A 25,268-nucleotide genomic window follows, 5' to 3' on the forward strand; every position below is an offset into this window, starting at 1 on the left:
GTTTCGATTGGATTGCCACGTCTCGCGACGCCGTTCGCGATAAAAAGGTAAAACAAGGCATCGACGATTGGCTCCCTTCCAGCAGGAGAGATCCTTCGGCGACCAGGGGAACAAAAAGCCTCTCCCGTATTATACCTTTCGCTTGGCAAAAAACCGGCGACTTTGTAATATATCGGCACGCTCCTTTCGCTGATTCATATCACCAGGATCGTCCAAAAACCGATTAACGAGATTACGAAAACGCGTAGCAGGCCTCCGTGGGTGTCTGCTCGCTCGAAAAGCGTCGCGTAACGTCGAGCATCGATCATCGAAACGGATACGACAAAGGTGCCAGTTGTTTATAATGAAGTTCGTCCTGGTATCTTGGAAACTTTTACTTTTCCACGGAGTTTGCAGACGGAACTTCCAGACGTCCGCGACAAGTTCGAGAGGACGCTTTGAAACCTTTTAGAAACGGCGATCATTAAATTTGCGACTTGTTGCTGGAAGGGTCACTGTCGACGACCCTTTCATTTTCATCTACGATTATTCCAGTACAAATACGAGCTGAAAAAATGGAACAAGATTCGAAACGGAAACGTTTTGTTCTTTAAATATAATTTTAAATTGATTTTGAAGAAAACGTATTTACATTTTAACGATTTTTATTTAATTTAAGTGCTTTAACGCTCGAATTTGAGTAATGTTCTTGCTCCCCTGGCGTGGATATTTTCGCACAGGATCAAAGAAATATATTTTTAACATCGAGCAAACAAGCAGTCAAGTCGTTTTGAACGTCAAGAATGGTTCGATTGAAAAATTTCCATAGGATCGTTGTGAATATTCATCATTGAACACCATAGAAGACCCTCCCGCGTCGCGACCTTTCACCGTGACCCATTGGATTCATCTTTAATCTGCGCGAAAGGGTCCATCGGCCCTTCCTCTTTTCGCAGACGATCGTTTCAGCGAAACGCAATGGCTTCAAAAGGTTCAAAAGGTAATGCGAGCCCGCTCGAATTTGAGCCAGACCACTCGAAGGATTCATCTTCGTTTCGTACCCCTTTCGCTATTCTATGAAATCCTTTCTCTCGCCACTTCGGCAATCCACTTAAGAACATAAAGCTGCTCAGCGGGCGAATGTTTTCTTTCTCGAGATGAGGCTTCCAAAATCGGAAATAGCAACCCCCGAAAGCTTCGCGTATGATCGATGGAAATGCCTCGACCCTGTCCTCGATCGTAAATCATTGTCGTGGTTTCTGGAACGATCCCTTCGTTTCACGGAGTTCCGACAACTTCCACTTAAGAAGGGAACAAGGAACAAGGGAAGTCGCAAGTGTCGACTTAGGTGTGTGATAAAATTTCGGCGGTTGTTCATTGTGAAATAAATAATGTGACAGATCAGCGGTTGTTATAATGCAGTATCCACTAAACGTATGAAAAGCAGGATAACAAAGATAAAGAATTCATTAAACGACTGATGGTACTCTATGAGGATTCATAGTTTTAACAAAGTAAAACTTATGTTGCATCACTTTTAGAATATACATATTACTGTCCAAGAATAAATACTTATGGAATTTATTTATACTCAACACTAAACCTCCCAGTTATATCGAACACCAGTCGTATAGTCAATAGGAATTGTTGAAACTTCCTTAGGTGCATAATGTTACAGTAAATGTGAGAATAAACATAGAAGACAGCAAAAATTATAGTAGGTGATATGATCATTAAATAGAGGATAAAATGCCCTTTAAAACGAGCGGTCGAACGAGTGGATAGCTCAATTAGTTCCGGAGATATGATAATTTTCGTTTCAAATCGAGCGTCAAAGTAAATGTCAAAATAAACATGGAAGACAGCATAAAAAATAATATTTTATATATTCATATGATAGAGGATTAAACACCCTTTAAAATGAGCGTTTGTACGAGTGGATAGCTTTATTAGTTCCGGAGATATAGCGATTTTAGTTTCAAGTCGATGCGGTGGCTAGTTTCGGAGATATAAGGGTCCGAGGCGTTTGTTTACTACGGCCTTGTCAAGGCCGTTGGCTGCACGTGACCGTAGTAAATAGTAAACGTGACGTCACTCATTCACTCGGTCAGTGGGTCAACGTGCGACAAGGAGGTACGACGCGACGCGTCAGACGGAGACAGCGATAGTCGAATTAAGAAAAATTACCTTTTACATAAATTACGATATCTCGAAAACGGAAAGTCCGATCGACAAAAACAAAAAAGCATTTTAAAGGGGAAGGTTCACCGCTGCTAATGATTGCTTAATAATAGAGAAAACACTAATACTTTCGGAACTGCACGCATCTAAAGTTTTAGTATTTTTAATACGCGTTAATGGGCTTTCGTAAGGCGCAGAGCGGAATTTTAAAAATTACCACTTCACATAAATTACGATATCTCGAAAACGAGAAGTCGGATCGACAAAAACAAAAAAGCATTTTAAAGGGGAAGGTTTACCGCTTCCAACGATGGCTGAATTATTGATAAAACACTAGTAGTTTCGGAACTGCACGCATTCAAAGTTTGACTATTTTTAATACGCGTTATTAGATCGTTCTAAGGCGGATAGAAGGATAGTGGGATTTTATATCAAATTTTCTCCGGTCTTTTAAGTATAGAAACGTTATTATATTATTGTAAAATTAAATTACGGTGCCTAGAACGTAGAGTAGATTTAATACAAGGTATCATGCTACCGTAACGAACCTCGATAGCTAATCTGAGAAGAATTAAACTACTTCGCAACAGTGGGATCCCGAGATAGCTATTTAAGCTGGTTTCATTCAGTAATTACACGGTGAAAACAAACCTCCCTGCCTGGGAAACGTCCTTCCATGGTAGAGGAAGATATCGACCACTAAATTATTAGTTTGTGGCAACCAAGAATATCTTGCAAAAACGAAAGTAAAAAGATAAATAATAAAAACAATTATTTTACTTAATTTCTGAGGTATCAAACATTGTATTTCTTCTTAGTCGCCTAATTATTGGGGCAGTTAGCCTATGCTGAGCACGAAAGCGTCATTAATATATTCCGGAGAAGAAAGAGTTCGAGATCGAGTTTTTGAGAGATGGGAAAACTGCGTCAACGTTGTCTCATTAGTCGTTACAAATAAGTTCCGAATAATTCGCGGTGCATTCTCGTCATTCCGTTGAACTGGGTCGACAGCGTGGCTGGAAAAGCTTCGACGCGTCTGGGCTGATAGTTTTCATCGCTGGTCGACTTTTCCTCTGGGAAGTCGCCCGTATGTTCCGACAGTAACTACGTATCGAGCCGGGCTTCCGTACTTTTTCTCTCCTCCCCCGTTTTTCCCACGCTGCCACGCCAGTGATCGCGGCTACGAATTACACGTCACAAGGACCATAACTCAAAAGTTTCCCTCTCGTGACGCTCCCCGGAGAAACAAACGGGGCCATTCGACCCGGCAACACCCGATCAATCGACGACGGGTACCTTTTTCTAACAATGAAGAGGCAACAAAAATGGTCCAAGCGACACCAGACGTTTCATCAACTATTTTTGTCTCTCCGCCACGGAAGCTAATGAAACTAATGAGAAGGGGTATTCCGCTGAAAATTCGTGAAATCCAATAGCTGACTGTTCCTCCTATCGTTTCTCGCATCGACCAACTCGTAATATCATGTTTTTATGAATTACAAGCTCGCATGCGCTCGTGGAAGCAACAATACCAAAGAGAAACTTTTCGAAATTTAAAGTAATTAAAAAAAACTCAACCATCCGATCGATTTATTTATTATTCGAATGGACTGTGTCGTTATAAAGTATCATATCGAATAAAAAGTGATACAATTCGTAAAATAAAAATAAATAAATAAATTGGGAATTTTCCATGCATTCTTACATCAAGGAAATGGCTTAGGAACGAATACTAAATATTCGTATTCGACGAAGAATCGTATTATAAAAATATTAACCCTCTGTGATAAAATTTAAATAAAAATTTAGAAAAATCTGTATCGAATTAATATGATCGTATCGGTATTTAACGACCACGAAGTCCATACGTATAATAATCGATCGTTTTACTAAAGCTGTTCGAGTAAAAAGCAGCAGTGAATGTGACCAAGGGGATATTTCGGTCGAGAAATATTCAAAAGGATCTTTTCTCATTACAGACGTAATAGCTATCTGCCCGTGGCCTTGAAGACTGAGAGCCAATTTGACCTCCTTCCATTCCCAGCCCCTGGTGTTCTTGTTTCAGCCACCGCTTGCTCGATCGTCTTACATCGTCGTCGATTTTTAGTCGCGAAGAAAAATGCGATAATGCGTCTGAAGCTTTCCAGGTATTACCCTTCTAAATTGAATTAGTCCCGTCGGCCAAGAGGAAGGGAACAGCGTCGTTTATCTTAGACGGCTGGTCGAGTGCAGCGGGGGTAGATATTGACGATAAAGAACACCCTGAACGTCCAAGAGTAAACGACAAACTAAACGTTCGAGACGCTATCGATAATATTCGAATCGGTGCAGAGTTAACTTCTTCGGAAATGATTTATCTTTTTAAGTTTAAAAAGAAACAGGGAAATAGAATTTTCCACGTAAAAGTTCTCTTACAAAATATTTGCGAATATATTAGTATTCGGTATTAACTTGGACTTTCAAAAAATCTGATTTTTAAATTTAAATATTCTGGCAAAAATTCTTTGCGTTCACGATCCTGAAGAATGGTTTTTTTTTCTGTTTTCTGATTCGATCGAACACCATATTTGAAGGTTCCTATTCACTTGACAACAGTATTCGAGTCTATGTTTCAAAATTCGATCAATCTCTACGTAGTAGTTCAGTTTTGGCCTGTTATTTCGACCCTTTTCAAACACCCTGTCCTTTTATGTATTTTTTGCAACACCTGCTGTCAATTTTTCGCGCAGAAAGGCTTTCTGTAACCAACACTACGTGATACTTTTTTTTAAAAGTTGTCAAATACACACACGCGGCAGTTCAAAGCTCAGCAATCGCTGTTTCTAGATATTTTTACGTACCGTACAAAAAGAAAAACAAATACAAATAAAAACGAATTTATTACGATTGCAATGCTAAAATAAATATTTGTATCGACGTATTCGATCACCAGATTTCCCATACGTGTCGACGACATCGTGGACGCAATCGATTTTGATAACTCTCGGCGACCGCAACCCTAATCTCGTTACTTCGAGCGCCCTCCCCTCGTCGTTCGTCTTTAAACCCATAAAACTGATTCAACGACTGGACCAAATTGTTCTTCCACTGTATATTTCCACGCGATTAGGCTCGGCGAAGGAGGTGCGAGGCGAGGGTGGCGCGAAAGGACATCTTTACGAATGTTGCCAGACGGGACCAATGTCTGACGTAATCTCCGGGAATGGGGGATGAAAAAGAACGCGAAATACGAAGAAACCAGAGGGGGAAAAGAGACAGCGAAACGACGTGTGCGCGTCGGACCGAGACAACGACCTTTAGTGCGTGAATGGCTTCGGATATGCGTTTCCTATAATATACGAGGCGCGGTGGAAACAGTCTCGAGGTCGAGGGCCCCGCGAGAAGTGCAGAGAAAAGGGAATACAAGTTGAGAGACGTGCGTGGAAACCGTAAACAGGAAACACGAACCGAAAGGAAAGCGTTCGCGAAGCATAGAAAAGAAAGTTTCCAATTATTCCGACCGGGGCGAATTATCTGCACGAGCTTTGTTCACCTTCGTGAATCCGTAAGAGCGAAAGAAATTTAAATTCTGGACGCTCGTATCGTTGTATAAAAATACTCGTACGCTGATTCGGCTGGACAACTCGTAAAAATAATTTTCAAACGATCCGCGATATAGTTGGAATCTTATTCCTATTATTCCTATTTTATATCATTTAAAATCTTATATAGCAGTGAAACTTTCATAATAAATACACTTCGTTTGTTTCTTTCATTAAATAATTATCAAGCAAAATTAATATCAACAGTGCCAATAATCGTTCGTAAGCTTGTTTTCAAGGATTTATACGCTTCTAAGGTGAAATACAATTTTTCGCGTCTAATTTTCGAACACTGTGCGACGCGAAGAGGCAACGAGTAAACCATTCGATATCCGAGGCTTCCAGGAGCTGTAAAACGTTGGTCGACGAAGCAACAAATTACTTCCTAGGTGTCAGTAGCGGAAGTTATCGACCACGGTCACGTAAGAAACAATTAGTTCGGTCGAATCCGAGAATGGTCGATCCGCGTTCCCAGCGGGGCGGTTTCCACGTCTGCGGACGGTCGTCGGGCAAAGTATGGGTTTACTCGATACGGTCGCCGCAATTCCGCGAGAACACTCGGGCAATAACGGCCCTCCCTTATTGCCGGAAACATTGTTCTTCGTTCGCTTCGAAAGACGCGCCTCCGCCGCCCGGCTACGGGGGATCAAAGGGGCTCAATCTTCGAAACTTTAACGTTCCCTGGAAAACGATTCCGGCGACGACTCCGGAGGATCGCTCATAACGGCCACGGGGATCATTGTTGGGAATATTCTCCATAAAGGAGAACAGGATCACGCGATGGGAATATATTTTACATTCGAAACGCGAAACCTGCGCCAGGATAAACAGGTCGAAGGCACGATCCTCGCCACGCGCATTGTTGCGATTCCGCTTGGCGTTGCTAACCAGAAAATGGAAACTGGGATGCAATGACATTACGTCTTTGGAAACATGGAGATTTCTAAATTATTGATATTTTATATTACGATGCATTTGGATAGCATTAAGCAATTTTAAAGTAACAATATAAAAATATGTAAAGAATTCTTATATAAAATAAAGAATTCCTGAACTCAAATCATAGTTCCATGAAATCTGTGGAAGTAAACACTATTACTTCCTCCACTATGTCTTTGGAAACATGGAGATTTCTAAATTATTGATATTTTATATTACGATGCATTTGGATAGCATTAAGCAATTTTAAAGTAACGATATAAAAATATCTAAAGAATTCTTATATAAAATAAAGAATTCCTGACCTCAAATAGCTCCATAAAACCTGTGAGAGTGAACAATATTTACCTTCGAAAATACGGAAATTTCTCAATTATTAATATTTCACGAAGTATTTGGATAGTATCAAGAAATTTAGAAGTAACAATGAGAGATGCTCAAAAAGAAAATCCACGGAGTAAAATTACTCGATTAACCCGTCATCTTTCTTCGAACGTAGCGACGATCTGACCTTTCTTTTAAATTCCACCGCGTGTGATACAAAGTTCGCGACAGACGTTCTCGTGATGAGATTTTGGAAACACAGGGCTCCATATCGCGAATGTTCACAGAACGAAATCGTAATAACGCGTCCGTGCGGTCTGGAACGAATTTTCACCCTCAAAAGAGACGTTCGCAAGTGCGTAATGTCGCTCCTAAGGCAACAGAGGGTCGCGCGAGGATCAAAGAGATTTTCATGTGTTTCTGGACGACGAAAAAGATACGAAGATCCAGCGCGCGGGTCACGGAAACGAGGCAAAGGAGGAACGAAGTCTGCGATTAGGGAAGAGGGGGACGAGATACAGGGGACGGGGGATAAATGACCAAAACTCTCTTTTAACTTTCCAATTAATATTCCGTCGGGGTTGAAACTTCCGTGCCGAATTCGCAGCCCCGTGCATTTCGGTTTCTCGCGCGCCCTGCATAAATCTCCTCCGCCTTTAATTGCGTTGGCCGCGGTCGTTTATTTAAATAATTCGAACGCGAACAGTCCACGGCCCGCCGAGGGACGATTTATTCCTGGTGCTCCTTGACACCATCCTTGGCATTGGCCACCTAAGCTCGTTACGAATGTCCGCCCTCCTGGCGAATCGTTCTTATGAACTATTCAGGTTTGATTTTCAGGGGTTGCTGCCACAACTCGATGCAATTTATCTCGGGAAAATCTACAAGGGTCGCGGAGAGTACTTTGGAATGCACGAATAGTCTGTGGGAGGATTTGTTTGACCCTGTAACAGCGACTCTGTAAAGAATCGAGCAGCGTAATGGGATTAAAAATTGAAAATATCTCCCTGAATCCTGTGGTTTGTGCACCGTTTGGAAAACAGAACCGTCGATTTCTATTCAGAAATGATAATAATTGCTTTTTCCCTTTCTCGTCAATTTATCTTCGATTTCATATAAAATAACGTAGACTTCTTAATTTTGTGATTCGTTTTAAGAATACAACATAAATATAAAAACGTATTGATTTTAATATACAGGGTGTTCGGCCACCCCTGGGGAAAATTTTAATGGCAGATTCTAGAGGCCAAAATAAGACGAAAATCAAGGATATCCATTTTCTGACTGAGGCTTCGTTAAAAAGTTATTAAAAAATTTCAAATTATTCTGGAAAAATTATATTTAGTTACAGGGGTCAATTACAAGTATTTTTGATAAATATAAATACCCTCGAAATCCTACGCACTTTCGAGAAAAAAATTCGAGAAGGTGCCTAAATTTTTCGGTGAAAAAAAATTTGTTCAAATCATTTCAAAAAAATTATTTTCAGTTGCAGGAGTCAATTCCAATTATTTTTGGTCAATAGACATACCCCCGAAATCCTACCCAGTTTCAAGAAAAAAATTCCTCACCGAAAATATCATGTCTGGCCATACCATTGATACATTTCCCTGAAATTTTTCAATTTTTTCAAATCGTTCTAAAAAAATTATTTTCGATTGCGAGGGTCAATTATAATCATTTTTGGTGAATAGACATACCCCCGAAATCCTACCCACTTTCGAGAAAAAAATTCAGTACGGGCGGAACTTTAAACGTTAATAACTTCTTAACGAATCTATGGTTATGATTCTATTCTTGATTTATGTCTTATTTTGGCCTCTAGAATCTCCCATTAATATTTTCCCCAGGGGTGGCCGAAGACCCTGTATGTAAGACTCGATAACAAAAGAGAAGCCTCATCAACAACTCGTAACGAGTCAGACATTTTTTAATTAAATTTAAATCCTAAATTCAGTGTCTCAAAATTCATACAGAGGAGGACCGAATAAAAAGCCTAATTTGTTTCCTGTTCCACACGAAATCCAGTTTCCATACGAAATAATATATCCCTAATCGAGGATTTGGATCCTCGAGAAATTCGATTCGCGTTGGGCGTTCGAACGAGCGAACGTCGCGTTTAGAAAATTCTGATACGCAATTTCACAGCATGGAAGGTACTCACGATATTCATTTCCTGCTCCTGGATCTCCTTGTAGACCTCGACGATCCTCATCAGCGCGAATCCTGTAACACAAAGCGTATTTCGATCGGTTTCAAGCGGCGTCTCGCTAACAACACGCAAGCAGGGATTCGCGTCGAAGCCCGTTGGAGCTTTCGCGGTTAAAACTTTCGTCCTGAATTATTCAGACGTGGCTGGGTGTCGTCGATACTTTAATCCACGCTGCTGATGGCAAGAGGGAGGGAAAGAGAGAGAGATAGAAAGAGAGAAAAAGGAGGTGCAGAGACCGAAGAGACCGCGGGTGTTAGGAAGCGTCGCATTCCAGCGGTTGCGGCTGATTTTCAAGCGACTTTACGCGAAAAGCTCCCGAAAGCTTCGCTAAAGCACGCGTCGAGAAAAAAAGGAAAAATTTTATATAAAAAAGAAAAGAAAAACAACGAAAGAGACAACGGAAAACCACGATCGCGACGCTTCGGGGGAAGTCGTGGCGCGGGACTACGACAAAAGTTTCGTGTTCCTGGCCGGTCTCGCGAAAAGTTTTCCGCCTTTCCCGCAATAGTTCCACCCCCCCGAAAGAGGTCCCTGGGCTCTGGAACAAACATTCTGACGCCACGTTTGCTCGGTACGTTACGTATGTATGAGCCGTGGAAGGAATGCGATGAAGAGTTTCGGGGTGAGAATAATTTCAGAGATACTTTTTCGCGAGAGGGAAAAGAACGTGTTGCGAGGTCGGAAGCGAGTTGTTTACGAGGGAGAATACCCAGGAAAAAGGTAATTACCTTACTGCGCTTAGGTTCATTTTACGGTTATTTTATGTGCAATATACGGTTAAGGTAACTACACCCTATTCAGACAGCGGACCAATTATCGTCGCGTTTGCATATTTTCTACCGTAACTCTCAAATTCTGGGGAAATTCGTTCTGTATTGACAGAAGCGTCTATAGAAAAGACAAGTGTTCCCAGTCCACTTTAGAGCATTTCACTTCCCTACTCTTTTAATTCTTTCGTATAATTTTAAATTTCATCCAAAAAATTTATACATATTTGCTACGATACAATTGGTTCTATTCTAGTTGTTTAATCCTTTGATCTTATCTTTCAGTTTATATTCTTACGTGAAAGATGTTGGAAAAGTATTCCATAGTGGACTTTATACAATGTTCAAATTTTGAAGCAATTGATTCAGCAATATGTTCTTAATTTTTTATGTATTATATTTCATATTTATATTATTTTTGATTAATGCATTCATACGTTGAAAATTATTGGAGCGAACTTTAGTTTCAATAGCCTGAATATTATGTACAATAATAAATTTTTATTCATTGAAAACAGTTACAGCTAAAATGAGAATCAATCGTTTTATAATAATTACTAATTACGCTCAATTATATCACGACAGCCCGATCTCATTAATTACAGTCCAACCATTACACATTTAACGTTATGGTTTCCATATCGAAATGCTGACGGGAATTCTAGTCCCTCCTGGGCATCCAAGTTACGATGACGCGTGAGCGAAAAATTGCACGGCGTTGAACAAGGTGGAAATATAAAAAGGAGTAAAAGATCCTCGAGTTGGATCGACTAATTAAACTTTTAATTAAGTTAGATAAACGTCAATCACGTATAAGTTTAAATTAGTTTATTAAGGTATCCGAAATAAAATTTGAGAAACTTTCTGCCCAGCCAGGGACTGGATTCTGGTTCCTGACATTATCTGTCACATAGGAATTCATTAGAGTCCAGTTCTCGTGTAGTTCTGTCAAAATTCCTGCAGCAACGATTATCCATATCCACTGTACTTTACTTAAAGCGAGAATAAACGGAGTAGACACGAAATGTAATGCATAAAATCTAAACAAGAGATCAACACTTGTCGCCGCTTCATTACTTTTTTAAATGTTTAATTAACGCTGGTATTAAATTTCCGTGTTCCAGTTGCGGTTTCTTTTCGAGAATGCGCTGTTCCGCTAATGCTCCGTTCACTGAATCTTTTTGCAACCCTCTCGTCCTTTTGCCTCTACGTCAATGTCAGCTTTAATGTAGAGTCAAGATACATTTGCCTTCATTCTTTTTCTCCTAGCGCATAAATACTTCAACGTGACTCGACTAAACCCATAGAACGGTTAATATCTCATTGTCAGATGCTAGTCAGGTACCATTTTCAGGTTCCCTTTAAATCCATCTACGAAACCCTAAAATCATTGTTTCTAAAAAAATTCCTATTCCATGGATCATACGATGGAGTTAAAAGAACTGTTAATCGACACAAGTTGGAATCTTTTTACTTTGGAAAATATATTTTATCCAGTTGTACCAATGTCGTATGTAATTTTAATTGCATGCAAATATTATAAGAATTATATTTCTGTTTTGAACAAAGGCTCTAAGGGATTAATTTTATTTTAATTTATAGTGTTTGCTTAATTTGTAGATGTCGAATACGTATGAAGATGGCAGGAATAAATCGTTGGTGAGAGGGTCATGAAAGTACAATGGAAAGGATCGAGAAGATCAAAATCTTGTCAAGGACTTGTCTCTTCAGCCCCCTCAATTCTGGAGTTAATATATATGGAACAGGGGTAACCCAGTGGGACTTCTCGACATATGGGATCTCCTTTCCCCGTTACATTTAACCTCGTATGAACCATAGAGGGCTTCGTCCTTGTAACGAATATACCCAGTCAAGTTGGCTGAAGCTCTTCAAGAGGCTTCTAAAACTAATTAATAGGCATGCATTAAGCGCACATGTTTTAATACAACTGCGAATTTGAAACAGCATATCTTCAAAATAAATACGCGATAAAACTACTGTAAAATTATATGACAAATGTAAACTACTTTGGTTACTCTATGGAATGCAAAATTCGTGTTTAACGTCAGATTTGCAAAACATATTTCACAAAAGCTATTACTTTGTCAATGACGACAATGTACGACTTAATAGAACTAAATCGACAGGAGTTTAAGACATTTTCGATAACTCCATATTTTAGACTGAATATGAAAAATTGTATATACAGTTACGAGTTGCATAACGGAACTATTGCACTAAAAATCTTCCACCCTTGGTATCCCCTCAATTTCGTAAACTTCTTGCCCCATCCTCGTGCACCGTGCCAGCCTATCATCTTATCAGAGTCATCCATAACGAATATAATATTCATGAATCACTCCTAGAGTACTAAATCGACGATGCACCCCAGTGCGACAGTTACGCTGGCTGTGAACGCGTCGCTGGCAAACCACCTCCAACACACAGCTTCAACACAGTTCCAAGATCACAGGCGGGCCGCAAAGCCACAAGATCTTTGCTCTTCCGTATTAACATTCACGTCGACTAGACGACAGCTACTTACCATTCCTGGTTTCATCAGACCGTCGGTGAATTACCAGCCACGAACGAACTCTCGATGAACGATTGTGTTTCCCGACGTTTGGGAGATCCAGGAACTGGTTCGAGAATCTCAATAATTTGTAACAGAATCACCGATACCGTTACGTGCATCGTATTTTCTTTTTTTAATCAATTATATAAAGGAACGAGGAGAGAAACAGTACTCCAAACACTGAGAAACTTCTTCGAACGCCAAGGAATAAAGTAACTGATTTAAACAGGATGTGATAATATTAACGTTAGAAGGGATCGTTTCGAAGGAAGAAAATAAATTAAAAATAATAGCTTTGTTCGTTATTTGCTCGATATTACAATCTGTTATGAGACAAACTACAAATCTGCGATTGCAAACTAATATACGATGTAACGATATACGAGTAGAAATTTGACCGTGAATAAAAAATGGATAGAGATTGACTCGGGGTTAGAAGATCGAGAATCGAGTGTTGCGTAAGTTCGAAGGCGAGAAAAACAGCTAAACGCTGAAGGTGCATCTAAATCGAGAGGGTTGAAAGGAAAGGCAGTAGCTAGGAGTGGCACGTAGGAGCACAAAAGAGGGCGAAACCGAGCAGACAAAGGGAACGCGAGCTATCTAAGCGTTCCAGCATAGTATCTCAGCAGTACAATATCGTAATCCCCGCCATACGTAAAGCTTCGAATGGGGAATCTCGTTTACATGTAAGTCTGCTGTATACTTCAGCCGACTGTGCACGCGTAGACGTCTGTATAGGTAGATTTGCAGAGTCTAAGAGGGAAAGCAGCCCGGAATACAGGTTATGCACGTGCACGAAAGCAGCAGTGATTTCTGTCGTTTGTAACGTGTAAAGAGACTCGTGAAAATTCTGAAAATATACCAGGCGATCGCGAGATAAAAATTCCACGAAAAGGTCGACGCTACATCAAAACAAAAGTGTACATTTTAAGAAAATATTAAACGTTGGTAAGATTTTTTTCAGCAAATTAATTCGAACAGAAAAGAGGCATCGATAGAAAATATCGACAAAACAATTGTAGTGTATTGTAATTGAAATTGTAATAATTAAAATATATTTAATATTTGGTAAATATGTGGCATTATATTCTACTTATTCCTCGTATTTATTTTGTATATATTTTGCATATTTCGGTATATTATACGTGCATAAAGATCCACAGTTTGATGATTTCTCACGAGTAAAGAATCGATAAGAGGCGTTTATTAAAGATAGACCCTCCATTAGTTCGTTATTTTTTAAATACTTCAAAGGAAAGTTTCCATTTACCAATTTAATAAAAATCAACATTAAGTAAAATAATTCAGTTGAAATTGAGAGTTCACTTAATGGTTAACAACACAGTGGATAAAAGAATAGAGATAAGAAGGCCAATGATTGCCCTTTTTGATCCTAAACGGCCCAATTTACGTCGAAAACTAGTACTTCGTCCTGTACACGATACAGAGACGGAGTTCCAGTGGACACATTCGCGTACGTAGGTGTCAGTAATTTTGACAGTACGGGGCAGGGGGACATGTAACGCGGCGTAACGATGCTTATGGGGCTTTAGCTGTCGATGTGCGGCTTCGGTGGGTCGGGTTTAATGCTCGACGCGGGAGGGTTTAACGCGTAACGTAAACAGCAACAGCAGACCTATGGCAACCGACCAGACAGCCGACTGTGCTTGCGAAAACCCCGTGACGACGGCGCGAGGTGCCACGTCGACCGCACTTCCGATCCCGCGCCATCGACACAAAGAAGAACCTCGCCGCTCTTGGACACTTGCTGGGAAAATACGACGGCCACTTCCGCCAGGACACGGTTCATTGGATTAGGTGCGCCGTGTAGTTGTTAACCGAACCGACGGTGCAACGACGGGGGTGCAGCGTGTACCGCCAACCACGTACGACGGGGGACAGAACCGGGTTCCTCGCGTGACAAAAATAAGCGATGTTATTCGAGCCCACGTGTCAGAGCAACCAAATCTCTTAACCATTTGGCCACGAAACTATATTTTTATGTCACGAGTATTACACTTGGAACTGTCACGGGACATTAAAAATAAATATATGCATTTCAGTTCTGCTTATTGGTTCATTTTTTCACTGGCTTTCGTAGAATAATTTTTTAAATTCTCAAGTTACTATCAGACTGGATCTTTGTGCAGATTTATATTTTTATTGATGTAATTACCGAAACGATATCTTACTTTAAGTATTTCTTATATTTTTGCTTGTTAAATTCTACACAGTCTAGTTTTGATTCTTTAAATATAAAAGGGATACAAGTACGTTATACTTTGCCGAGGAGATTAAAAAATTGGGTTCATAAAAATGAATAAAATTGCATTCAGTTTCAACATCGTTTGATATCGTTTGATATCACCCCATGAAATTATTTAGTATCTCTGATTGTTTTAGAGATACAGCAATCCTCGGTTGCTCGCGACACCCCGTATTACGAGGATTTCGAGGAAAACAGCCAACTTTACACATTTGTTTTACGTTCACCGCGGCGAATCAACTCGTAAAACATTCTCTGCACACTGAATACATATTTCCCGAAAAGTGTATCTCCGTTTCAAACGCAGACGGTAAAAAGCAGTCGCAAACACTTTACTCGGCTGAATTCCCGAGTCGAGAGAGGGAGTAACGAAGCGACTGGAAAATTCGCAGTGCCGCCCCGACCGTTCCATCGTTTTTTCCCAAACGACGCTCCCTAAAAGCCCTTGTCCGACACGACAGAATAAATATGAAAGAGCAACGAGTCAAAAGTAAGCAGCGCGGCTTTGTCAGTTCCTCTCCACCGCCGTGCTTCCGGTGTTTCTCGAGCCAAGATCATAAACATATTCATCCGGGAGCCAACATTTAAGCCCCTCCATGACCGTTACCCGCGACTTTGCGAAATGGCCACGTAAAACGTAGCGTTGAACGTGACTTGGCGTTCCGTAAAAAAAAAAAAAAGAAAAAAAATGCGCAAAAGGAATTTAAGACGTCGTAAAAGAAGAGACGTGCAGCCTATAAAAGGGAGGAACGGGATTGAATATTTGATGTCCCGAGAGCATCCTGTGTCGATCCACGCTGACAACCGGATGTCCACCACGACCAACCCGTCCGAACTTCCGTCGCTGAGGAATTCCCAAAGAAAGTTCGCCGGGCGCCAAGCTTTCCACCTTCAGCGGTCAAACTTCGCTTCTCCTCGACGTATCTCCGGTTTCCCGAAAAACTTTCCTACGCGTGTTTCACCAAGTAAGCGATGTTTACATTTACGAACAATCGAGGAACGTCTAAACGCGAAAATGAGTATCTTTGATAAAACTGTTATTCGATGTAAATAAGTTTCAAAATAAATAATATAAAAAAAAATTAAAAAATGCAACTATAGCAGAAGCATTTTAAACTTCGCATTAATCGAAGGGTTGTAAAAATGAAATTGGTCTCTCAGCATTTTGGATATATGTTATATTTGCGAAACGAGCGTGCGAAAAGCGTCGAATGTACGCAGGTGGCTGTAAAACCGAGCTCGTCATTGATTGCATAATGTCTGGAACGTATCGTATTTTTACCGGAGGATAAAGTTTTGCGTCGAAGGATCCACTATTCGAGCGGCCATCAATTCTTTTCCCCAGTGTTGTTCCATCGAATTTCTCTGTTGTCGTGCACGAATTTGTCACGAGACGCCACGGCAATTCATTTCCCTTCGTGTAATTTTCTACGGGCTATTTGAGCGTTTAAAGGAGCGAAACAACATCGATATTTCCTTTTACGCGTGTAGGAAGCTCCATGTAAGCCCAGTTTAATTACACTTTCATCTTACAACTCTTCTGATTTTTTTCGTGGAAACGAATTCAATGAAATCGTTATAATTGTAGACCAAGATTTAACGAGGCTCATATTTTTATGCAGTTTATTTCATTTATACATCCTGTACGTAAATTTGGTAATTCATTGATTCGAATCGATAGAAAAGGAATGTCGACGAAATTCGGTATCTCGCATAATATTGGAAACCACGATTTCCATAGCATGTTCGCTCTTCATTGAGCGTATATTACAATTGCAGTATATTAGGGATTTCCTGTTTATCGATAAATCGGTGCACATGAACCAACAAGGCCGTAAACAAATTCTGTTTATCCAAAGCGGTTCAATATTGGTTGCTTGCATCCGCCTTCGATCCTGCACCCTTCCGTTTTGTCCTCCTGAATCGGAAATCGTCCATTCCGTTTGAGTCCCAGTGTACCGTATCGTCCCTTCTATCCTTCTCTTCATTTTGTTGAAAATTGAATGGCCCCGTGTTCTCGGTCAGAATCGTATTCAAAATTGGATATCCTTCGAATAGTACGAATTTCCCTCAATATCGAAATTCTATTTCTAAAAATTCAATTTCTGGATATATTACAATCTGTAATTCTTGAATGCTCCTACTTTCAATTCCCTTATAATTGTTATACATGTGTTTTATCTCTTCATCCAAGAAATGAATTCTCTTGATTCGAATAAAATGTAATTTTTTCGATATTTTTATTGAATAACTGATTCCTTAAACTGAGTTATTCTTTCTTCCCTTTATTCGTGTAGGTACACAAGATAGACACGATAGAAAAATCGTACGTTACATAAAACTGACACTTTGACATTAATTTAGTTCTTTATACGCGACGTTTCGAAGATAAAATTGAATGCTCCTTTTCAAGTATAACACACCGTTGAAAATAACTCCTATCGACATATGCTGCACGTTATAGATGTTTCCATGTGCCTTCTACATCCTACGCTATGCATCAACGTTCGAGATGCGAAAACTTTATCGTACCTCATACTGACAATTGAATAGAGCAAGAATATAGACGTCATTTTATTTTTTCTGTATATACGATATCCTACTATTTACTTATTTCATTGAATTACTCTCTCAAAATCCCCGTTGACCGTCTTACAAGTAAAATGAACTTGTTTTAGCATCTTTTTGTTATCGCTACGTTTTTCTTTATTTTCATTTCGAAGGATACCTTCTTACTCAAAAAGTATCGTACGATCGTCTGAGAGAAACACCGTTAGCAAAGGATTAAATTAATTCTACAGCGCCTTCTCGACTAAATTCCGACGTAGAAATTCGTAACATTATATTTTACGATACAAACACTTCCTACTGCACTAATTGGAATATTCTCAAGAAATTACAACTGACATCGTTCCGTAAATTCAGGCCAGGACGCTCGTGTTTTACACGAGCGTGGAACACTCAATTATTAAATGCACACAGTTCGGGAACTATTTAAGAGGATTTGTCATTAATCTTGAAAGGAGCCTCCCTTCTGTATCCTCTTAGCATCTTCGAATTAATTAATATAATCCTTGGAAAATTGAATCACGGATAAATACAACGAAACTATCGCTCAACTATACAGCGAAGCACAAGCTCCACGGGAAAGTCAACGTGTCGATGAAATTTCAATGCACGGAAAATTTCACAATAAACACGAACTGTTGATTCGTTAACGAGCAACCAATTATTTCATTTCAACGCTTCGACCACTAATTTTTCCAATAAAGAACAGAACTATTTTCCATTAAATTACTATTATTTGCTCGAATTGCTTTTTATCAATTTCATTATTTATTTATAGCTTTGTATTTAATATTCTCTTACTGTTATTGTATTTTAATTCAATATTAAGCAACCAATGTATCATTACAGAAATTGAGGTCAAATAAGTGTATTTTAATTTCGATTATAGAAACATGAAAATAACTCTGTATTCCAATTTTTTTCATGATCGTTAAGTTTTACGACCAGTCATATTTCTAATGGATAGTACCACTTAACGTTCCCCCAATAGTATCCATCTTTTTCAGATTCTCCGTGAAGCAATCGACAACTCGGTCGTAAAAGAGTTGAGAAAAGTGCTCACTGATATACCCGAGCGCAAACGGGTGCATTCGATGAAGCAATTGAAAATGTGTCCTTCAAACTCCAAGTCAAACAGTTTCTCCATCGGTCGGGTAACTTTATTCTTTTTGATGTAGCCCCCGCTGCTACTAATTAAGAACGATTTCGCGAGGGCCTTCGCGGAAACTAAAGACGAAGACAAACAAAATTACGCGACCGTCTGATGACGAGTGGAGATGAGGCAAGCAAAACACGAGAACGAAACGCGGGAGTCCCGAGCACCGCGTAAACACGAAACGTCTCCGGAACACTTAATTAATGAATCAGCCAGAACGTACGTCTGTCGCTGTACCGCGTGGCTGCAAAGTGGCGATAGTCGAAAACGTTTTAATTGACTTTAAGAAAGATGAAACGGGAACAGAGAGAGCGACATCGAAAGCAAACGTTCAAAGTTTACAGATTAAACAATTCCAACGTTGATTGCTAAACGATCGACATTGCCTCGATTTATTTTTATAATCGATAGAAGAATAACAATTGATACCCTTGCTACGTCAACGAAAGCTGAAGCTACGCTTTCTGAAAATTGACAAAGTTACTAACGACCCATTTGGGTGGACGTGTATCGTCAGATATAAAACAATAACAATAACGATTGTACCAAAGGATGTTTTATTTTTAGATGTAATTCATTTTATTTTCCACGAACACGTTCACCGAAAACTGCAATCGCGACGACACTTTTAAAACTCGCACGAACAGTTGAATTAATTAAAGCTTTTTAACGAGATACACGAGACAGTTTTCGTACGAATGCTTCTGTAATTAATAAATAATACGGCGCGCTTGAAAGGAGGTATAATTGAAACAACGATCGTGCAAAGACGAAATAATTGTTTTTAGATAAAATTTTATCGAAGTTTTAAGGTCGAGTCTTAAACACGTATCAGAGTAAACAAGGTTGTTTAAGCCGGAAAGCTATTTGATTATCGTTTGTAATTACCAAATCGATTTAATGGAACATTGTTCTATGAAATTCACTACCGGTTCCGTTGCAACGAAACTCGATACACATGATGCACAAATTACTGTTATCGCGTTTAACACAAAAAACATAGTCGATGGAAATAACTGTTATTCGTAATACTGTAGTGCTATTTCCAAAATAAAAACGAAAGTAAAATATTAATCTAATTCAAATGAATTTAATGTGTTAAAAGAATATTTGAGGGTCAAGAATGCTAAGAAATTTTTATCGTTATTTTATTGAAAACGTTGGTCATTAAAATTCATTATAATATGACGTCTACTTGCCTATTACGAACATACTAAATACGATATTTATTAATATACGAAGGAATAAATTCTCAGAGGTTTTTCGTTATCGAGGGCAAAAATTAAAAGTTGATCAAACAGGCAAGGTAAACCAGGAAACAAAATACAATTTATCGTCGTTCCCGAACGCAAACTTTCCAACCGTAAATAAAATAAAGCAAATCCGATTATCGAGCGTCGACAAGCATCAATCAGCCAGGTTAACCAAGGAACGACATCAATTTGCCCCGCGGCTATTTGATTCCTGCTCAAATCACCGTGATATCCCCGTTCATCCCTCGATTAGAAAGGGATAGGTATCCCGGAACCCTTTCACTCCAAACGGGAAGGCCAGGGGTGGAGAAAATGACCGGTTCTCGAGTTCGAGAGCCCGAAAGTTGCCTCTCAACGACGGGGGTGGATAGTTTTCCGCATCTGTGCCCGCGATCCACATAGAAAACGGTGGCAACCCCTCGGCGCTAACCGACCCCCTCGCGAAAGCCAGATCGTGAAAAGAGAGGAAACGAGAGCGAGAGATGAAACAACAATCGTGCACGAGTTATCCCCGGCGGCTAGCTAGTCCTACGCGCAGGAAGAAGGGTAAGGCAAACAGTTTTCACCCGGCTCGACCGTCTCGAACTAATTAACGTGGGACAGGAGCACCCAGTTGCACGTGGTCGAATAAAAGCCGCGCCGCGAAAACTGAGGGATTACCCCGCCGAACAGACCGCCTCCGATCGTCTGGGGAAACTACCCCTTCAAATGGAACGAGTGGATGATGTAATCTTGGTAATGGAATTGGCTGATAAGAGTGTTGACGCTGTACTTGATATGTTTCCTTGGCGCTAGCAATTATCGTACGACGGTTTTAATGTGTTCCTCAAGGTTCAACGCGGTTGTCACGATTCCCTCCCTTATGTTCACGAAATTTTTCAATTGACGATACTCTGTAATTTAAAATAACTTTGGAGGAAATAAATATAATCAATCGTGTAGATAGAGAAATATGTATTTAATATTTTTCTAACTACTCTAATGTAGCAACTATCGAACTGTATTATTTTCCACGAAAAATATATTAAAACATCGTGTTCCCAGAGTATAGAAACGCGAGCGAGTCTCGTGTCGAGGGTAGATAAGGAGTGATTTAATTTCGTTTCCCGTACTTTCATTACATCACTGTTTCTATCTTGATATCACGGACATATACAGGAGGGTCGGCCACCCCTGGGAAAAATTTTAATGAGAGATTCTAGAGGCCAAAACAAGACGAAAATCAAGAATATCAATTTGTTGATTGAGGCTTCGTTGAAAAGTTATTAACGAAATTACTGTTAAAAATGATTAATAAAATTTGTCCACCTATATGAATTTTTTTCTTGAAACTGGGTAGGATTTCGAGGGTATGTCTAAGGACCAAAAATGACTGTAATAGACCCCTGTAACTGAAAATAATTTTTTTAGAACGATTTAAAAAAATTTTTTTTCGTCGAAAAATTTAAGCACCTGTCGATTTTTCTTAAAAATTAGTTTTTGATGTTTAGTAATTTTGTTTGACGCCCTACAGAAAAGTTGTCTAATACTTTTTTGTAGGTACTCATGAGCTCTACTTCAGAAAAAAGTTTCATTGAAATATATTCACTATTGTCGGAGTTATGGCTGTTTGAAAATTGGACCATTTTTATGGGGTTTTTCTCATTTTGCGGTGTCAAGGAGCAACTTTTCGAATATTTTTGCGATTTCTACATATTCTCCACTAAAATACGCGTCGTTTGCTTTTTTGAACTTTAAAATCGTCTAATCCGTTCAAAAGTTATGATGTTTTAAAGATTCGCATGATATTTCAGGGAAGCATTTCTGGCCTGAAATTATTTTTTCGGTGAGGAATTTTTTTCTTGAAACTGGGTAGAATTTCGAGGGTATGTCTATTGACCAAAAATGACTGTAATGGACCCCTGTAACTGAAAATAATTTTTTTAAAACGATTTGAAAAAAATTTTTTTCGCCGAAAAATTTCAGGGGAATGTATCAGTGGTATGGTCAGACATGATATTTTCGGTAAGGAATTTTTTACTCGAAAGTGCGCAGGATTTCGGGGGTATGTCTAAGGACCAAAAATGATTGTAATGGACCCCTGTAACTGAAAATAATTTTTTTAGAACGATTTAAAATTTTTTAATTTCGCCGAAAAATTTTTCGGCCAGTATGGCACTTTAAACGTTAATAACTTTTTAACGAAGCCTCAATCAACAAATTGGTACTCTTAATTTTCGTCTTATTTTGGCCTCTACAATCTCCCATTCAACTTTCCCCCAGAGTTGGCCGAACACCCTGAATATCACGAAATCCAATTTCGACTCCCCGATTGGTAAAATGTAAGTGACCCGTGCGATTCAAATTTGACGCTGAATGAAACAAAGATGGAGTACCGTTTGCACTCGACAAATTAAAAAATCTATAACTATATTCCTTTTCGTGCACTCCCAAATGAATTCCAGGAACACGAACGGAGGCCGCAAGTTGTGCCCGACAAATTTTAAATGAAATCCCTGAGCGACGCCCGTCTAATCAGCTCCATAACCATTAAGGTTTCCCAGAAAACTGTCTCGCGTCCTCGACGCGGTCGTGTTGGCCCGTTCCCCCGGCGGTAAAACATTTCATTACGTCGAATTGCATTTCCTTTCCGTTCCATCGAAGGAGAACGAGCCAACGAGAGGGAAACGGTGACGCGGTGAGGGGCTCTATCGAGAGACTAGGGTGAGCAAGCGAAGCGGGAAGATCTCGGCTCGCGCGAATAAATAGTAACACGAGTGGGTGTTTCGTCGCTGTTCCCGTATCAGCGCATTTGAAATGGAAATGCACCCTAAGATCCCGTCGACGACGACAACGACGCCTCTGTATCTCGACGGCGGCAGCGGGCCCCTAGTTCTCGCTAGCGACTCGCGCCACCCTTTTGTTTCATAACTCGCTGCGACACGATGGCGCCATCTTGGGTTTCACGTCCCTCTTCTCATCCCCGCCCGCCGACGCAACTCTGAACACCGAAGAACACGTACGCGTCCTCTCGGTTCTCTCCTTTGTTACGGAATCCCAGCGAAGGAGCGACTTCTCGGACGCCAAAAGTATCGCATTACCCCTGGCAGCGTGTCAAGGAATACGCGAAAACGGAAAAGGGGAAAGGACGGGGGGAGAGCGAAGGGACAGGTATTCTGCCGGACTCCCATTACCGAGAATAATTGACCTGGAGTGCTATTAGGGGTCGATACCGCGTCGAGTGTCCACGGAGAGGGTTTAGTAAAGGGTTGAACTGCTTCTGGAGGACTACTCGAAGCTAGACTTCGAATCGGAACGATAGGAGGTTGGGAAGAGCGAAATCTTCGACCTGTGATTCTGGACCTCTTGGATTACCTATAGAAGCTACCTAACACCGTTAAAATAGTCTTTACGTGTGCACCGTTTGAACGCTAAATAATAGACACAATAAATTACTATCAAATTCTGGTTAGCTTCCGATGTGAATAGGAAATATATTGCAAAGGTGAAAGGAGAGAATCTGCACTTTCCACTGTCTTAGAGCAGTCTAAGCTAACAACGCGCATTAAAAATAGTCAAACTTTGAATGCGTGCAGTTCGGAAACTACTAGTGTTTTATTAATAACTGAGCCATCGTTAGAAGCGGTAAAGCCTACCCTTTGAAATGCTTTTTGGTTTTTGTCGATCGGACTTTCCGTTCTCGAGATATCGTAATTTATGTTAAGTGGTAATTTTTAAAATTCCGCTCTGCGCCTTACGAAAGCCCATTATAGCGTATTAAAAATACTAAAACTTTAGATGCGTGCAGTTCCAAAACTACTAGTGTTTTCCCTATTATTAAGTAATCATTAGCAGCGGTGAACCTTCCCCTTTAAAATGCTTTTTTGTTTTTGTCGATCGGACTTTCCGTTTTCGAGATATCGTAATTTATGTAAAAGGTAATTTTTCTTAATTCGACTATCGCTGTCTTCGTCTGACGCGTCGCGTCGTACCTCCTTGTCGCACGTTGACCCACTGACCGAGTGAATGAGTGACGTCACGTTTACTATTTACTACGAGTCACGTGCGGTCAACGTCCTTGACAAGGCCGTAATAAACAAAGCTTCGGACCCTTATATCTCCGGAACTAGCCACCGCATCGACTTGAAACTAAAATCGCCATATCTCCGGAACTAATAAAGCTATCGACTCGTACAAACGCTCATTTTAAAGGGCGTTTCATCCCCTATCCGATGACCATATCAACTATTATAATTTATGCTATCTTTCATGTTTATTTTGACATTTACTTTGACGCTCGACTTGAAACAAAAATTGTCATATCTCCGGAACTAATAAAGCTATCGACTCGTACGAACGCTCATTTTAAAGGGCGTTTCATCCTCTATCATATGAATATATAATCTATTATAATTTCTACTGTCTTCTATGTTTAATTTCACATTTATTTGACACTACACACCCAAGGAAGTTTCAGCAGCTCCTATCAATTATACGACTCGTGTGCGATAAAACTGTACGAACAAAATTGAACAAAATTAAATAGTACACGGTTGAAAAATTACTGGTAATTAATTCGTACATCAAGGAGTTAATGACTGTGATATTCGCGTATATAACGGTCGCTGCTTTAAATATTTTATTGGAAACGTTGAACGTTAAATATTTTTTACGATCACTTTGAATTATTTATTAATTATTCTACCGATCGATAGAACGTATAAATGTATTTATGAATATAAATTAAAAACGACCTCTTATTTGCATGCCCATTTTTATTGTTTTCGTCCCTAGATTTCTTCTCGTGATATTTTTCATGTATAAAGAAACGCATCCGGGCATCAAATTATTTTAGTCAAACGACGAGACATGCTGGCATCGCGATAAAGTATTGCTCAGTTCTCAGGAAAGCAATTTCGCAGTGCACAGTTACGCTGAATTCCTTATCTCATTATCGGATCGGTGGGTGGGGAATCTCGATTCGAAACGTCGGTACTTCCCCATTTTATTGCACACAGATAAGATCCCAGCGATAAGCGAGAGACATCAAGAAAGTTACCTTACCCTAATTGGCGGATGCCTGCGAGCGAAAACGTTTACAAGATAAAATAACCCGATGATTATACCCTGAATAAAGCCACGTTCCGTTCTCGATAAGCTCGCGTCTTGAAAGATGGTAGCTTAAACCACTCGTGTCTTCAACAAAATTGAAATTTCAACGCTACGTTAAATTCTATTTTATTTGTTCGAAAGTTATAAAACAAATCAAGAGAAAAATAGCGAACAAGAGCTTGTTTTATTAGCTCCAACGAAGCAACGTTTTATTGTCTAAATTAATTTAGCGTCCAGCGAGATTAATCACCAAAGTGCTAAAACGCGTAGCCATACGATTGAGAGCTCGAAGAAGCTTGCCGCTCGACCAAGCAAATTCCCATCTCTCTCGTCGCGAATGTTTTCGCACGTGGAACGCAACACCGAGATGCACTTA

The 25,268-nt window shown here is 39.9% G+C and overlaps 1 protein-coding gene across 2 annotated transcripts in view; it reads right to left on the bottom strand.

Moving 5' to 3' along the window:
* Positions 1 to 25,268, bottom strand: part of Irsp53 (Insulin receptor substrate 53 kDa) — a 211,772-nt gene that overhangs the window by 23,180 nt on the left and 163,324 nt on the right. For both annotated transcript variants that reach the window (XM_076764645.1, XM_076764644.1), the window contains one exon: positions 9,169 to 9,230. In XM_076764645.1, coding sequence (XP_076620760.1) covers positions 9,169 to 9,230 — 62 coding nt within the window. The remainder of the gene's footprint in view (positions 1 to 9,168; positions 9,231 to 25,268) is intronic.

This window comes from Colletes latitarsis, chromosome 5 (genome assembly GCF_051014445.1).
Source record: "Colletes latitarsis isolate SP2378_abdomen chromosome 5, iyColLati1, whole genome shotgun sequence".
In the NCBI taxonomy this organism is placed as follows: domain Eukaryota; kingdom Metazoa; phylum Arthropoda; class Insecta; order Hymenoptera; family Colletidae; genus Colletes; species Colletes latitarsis.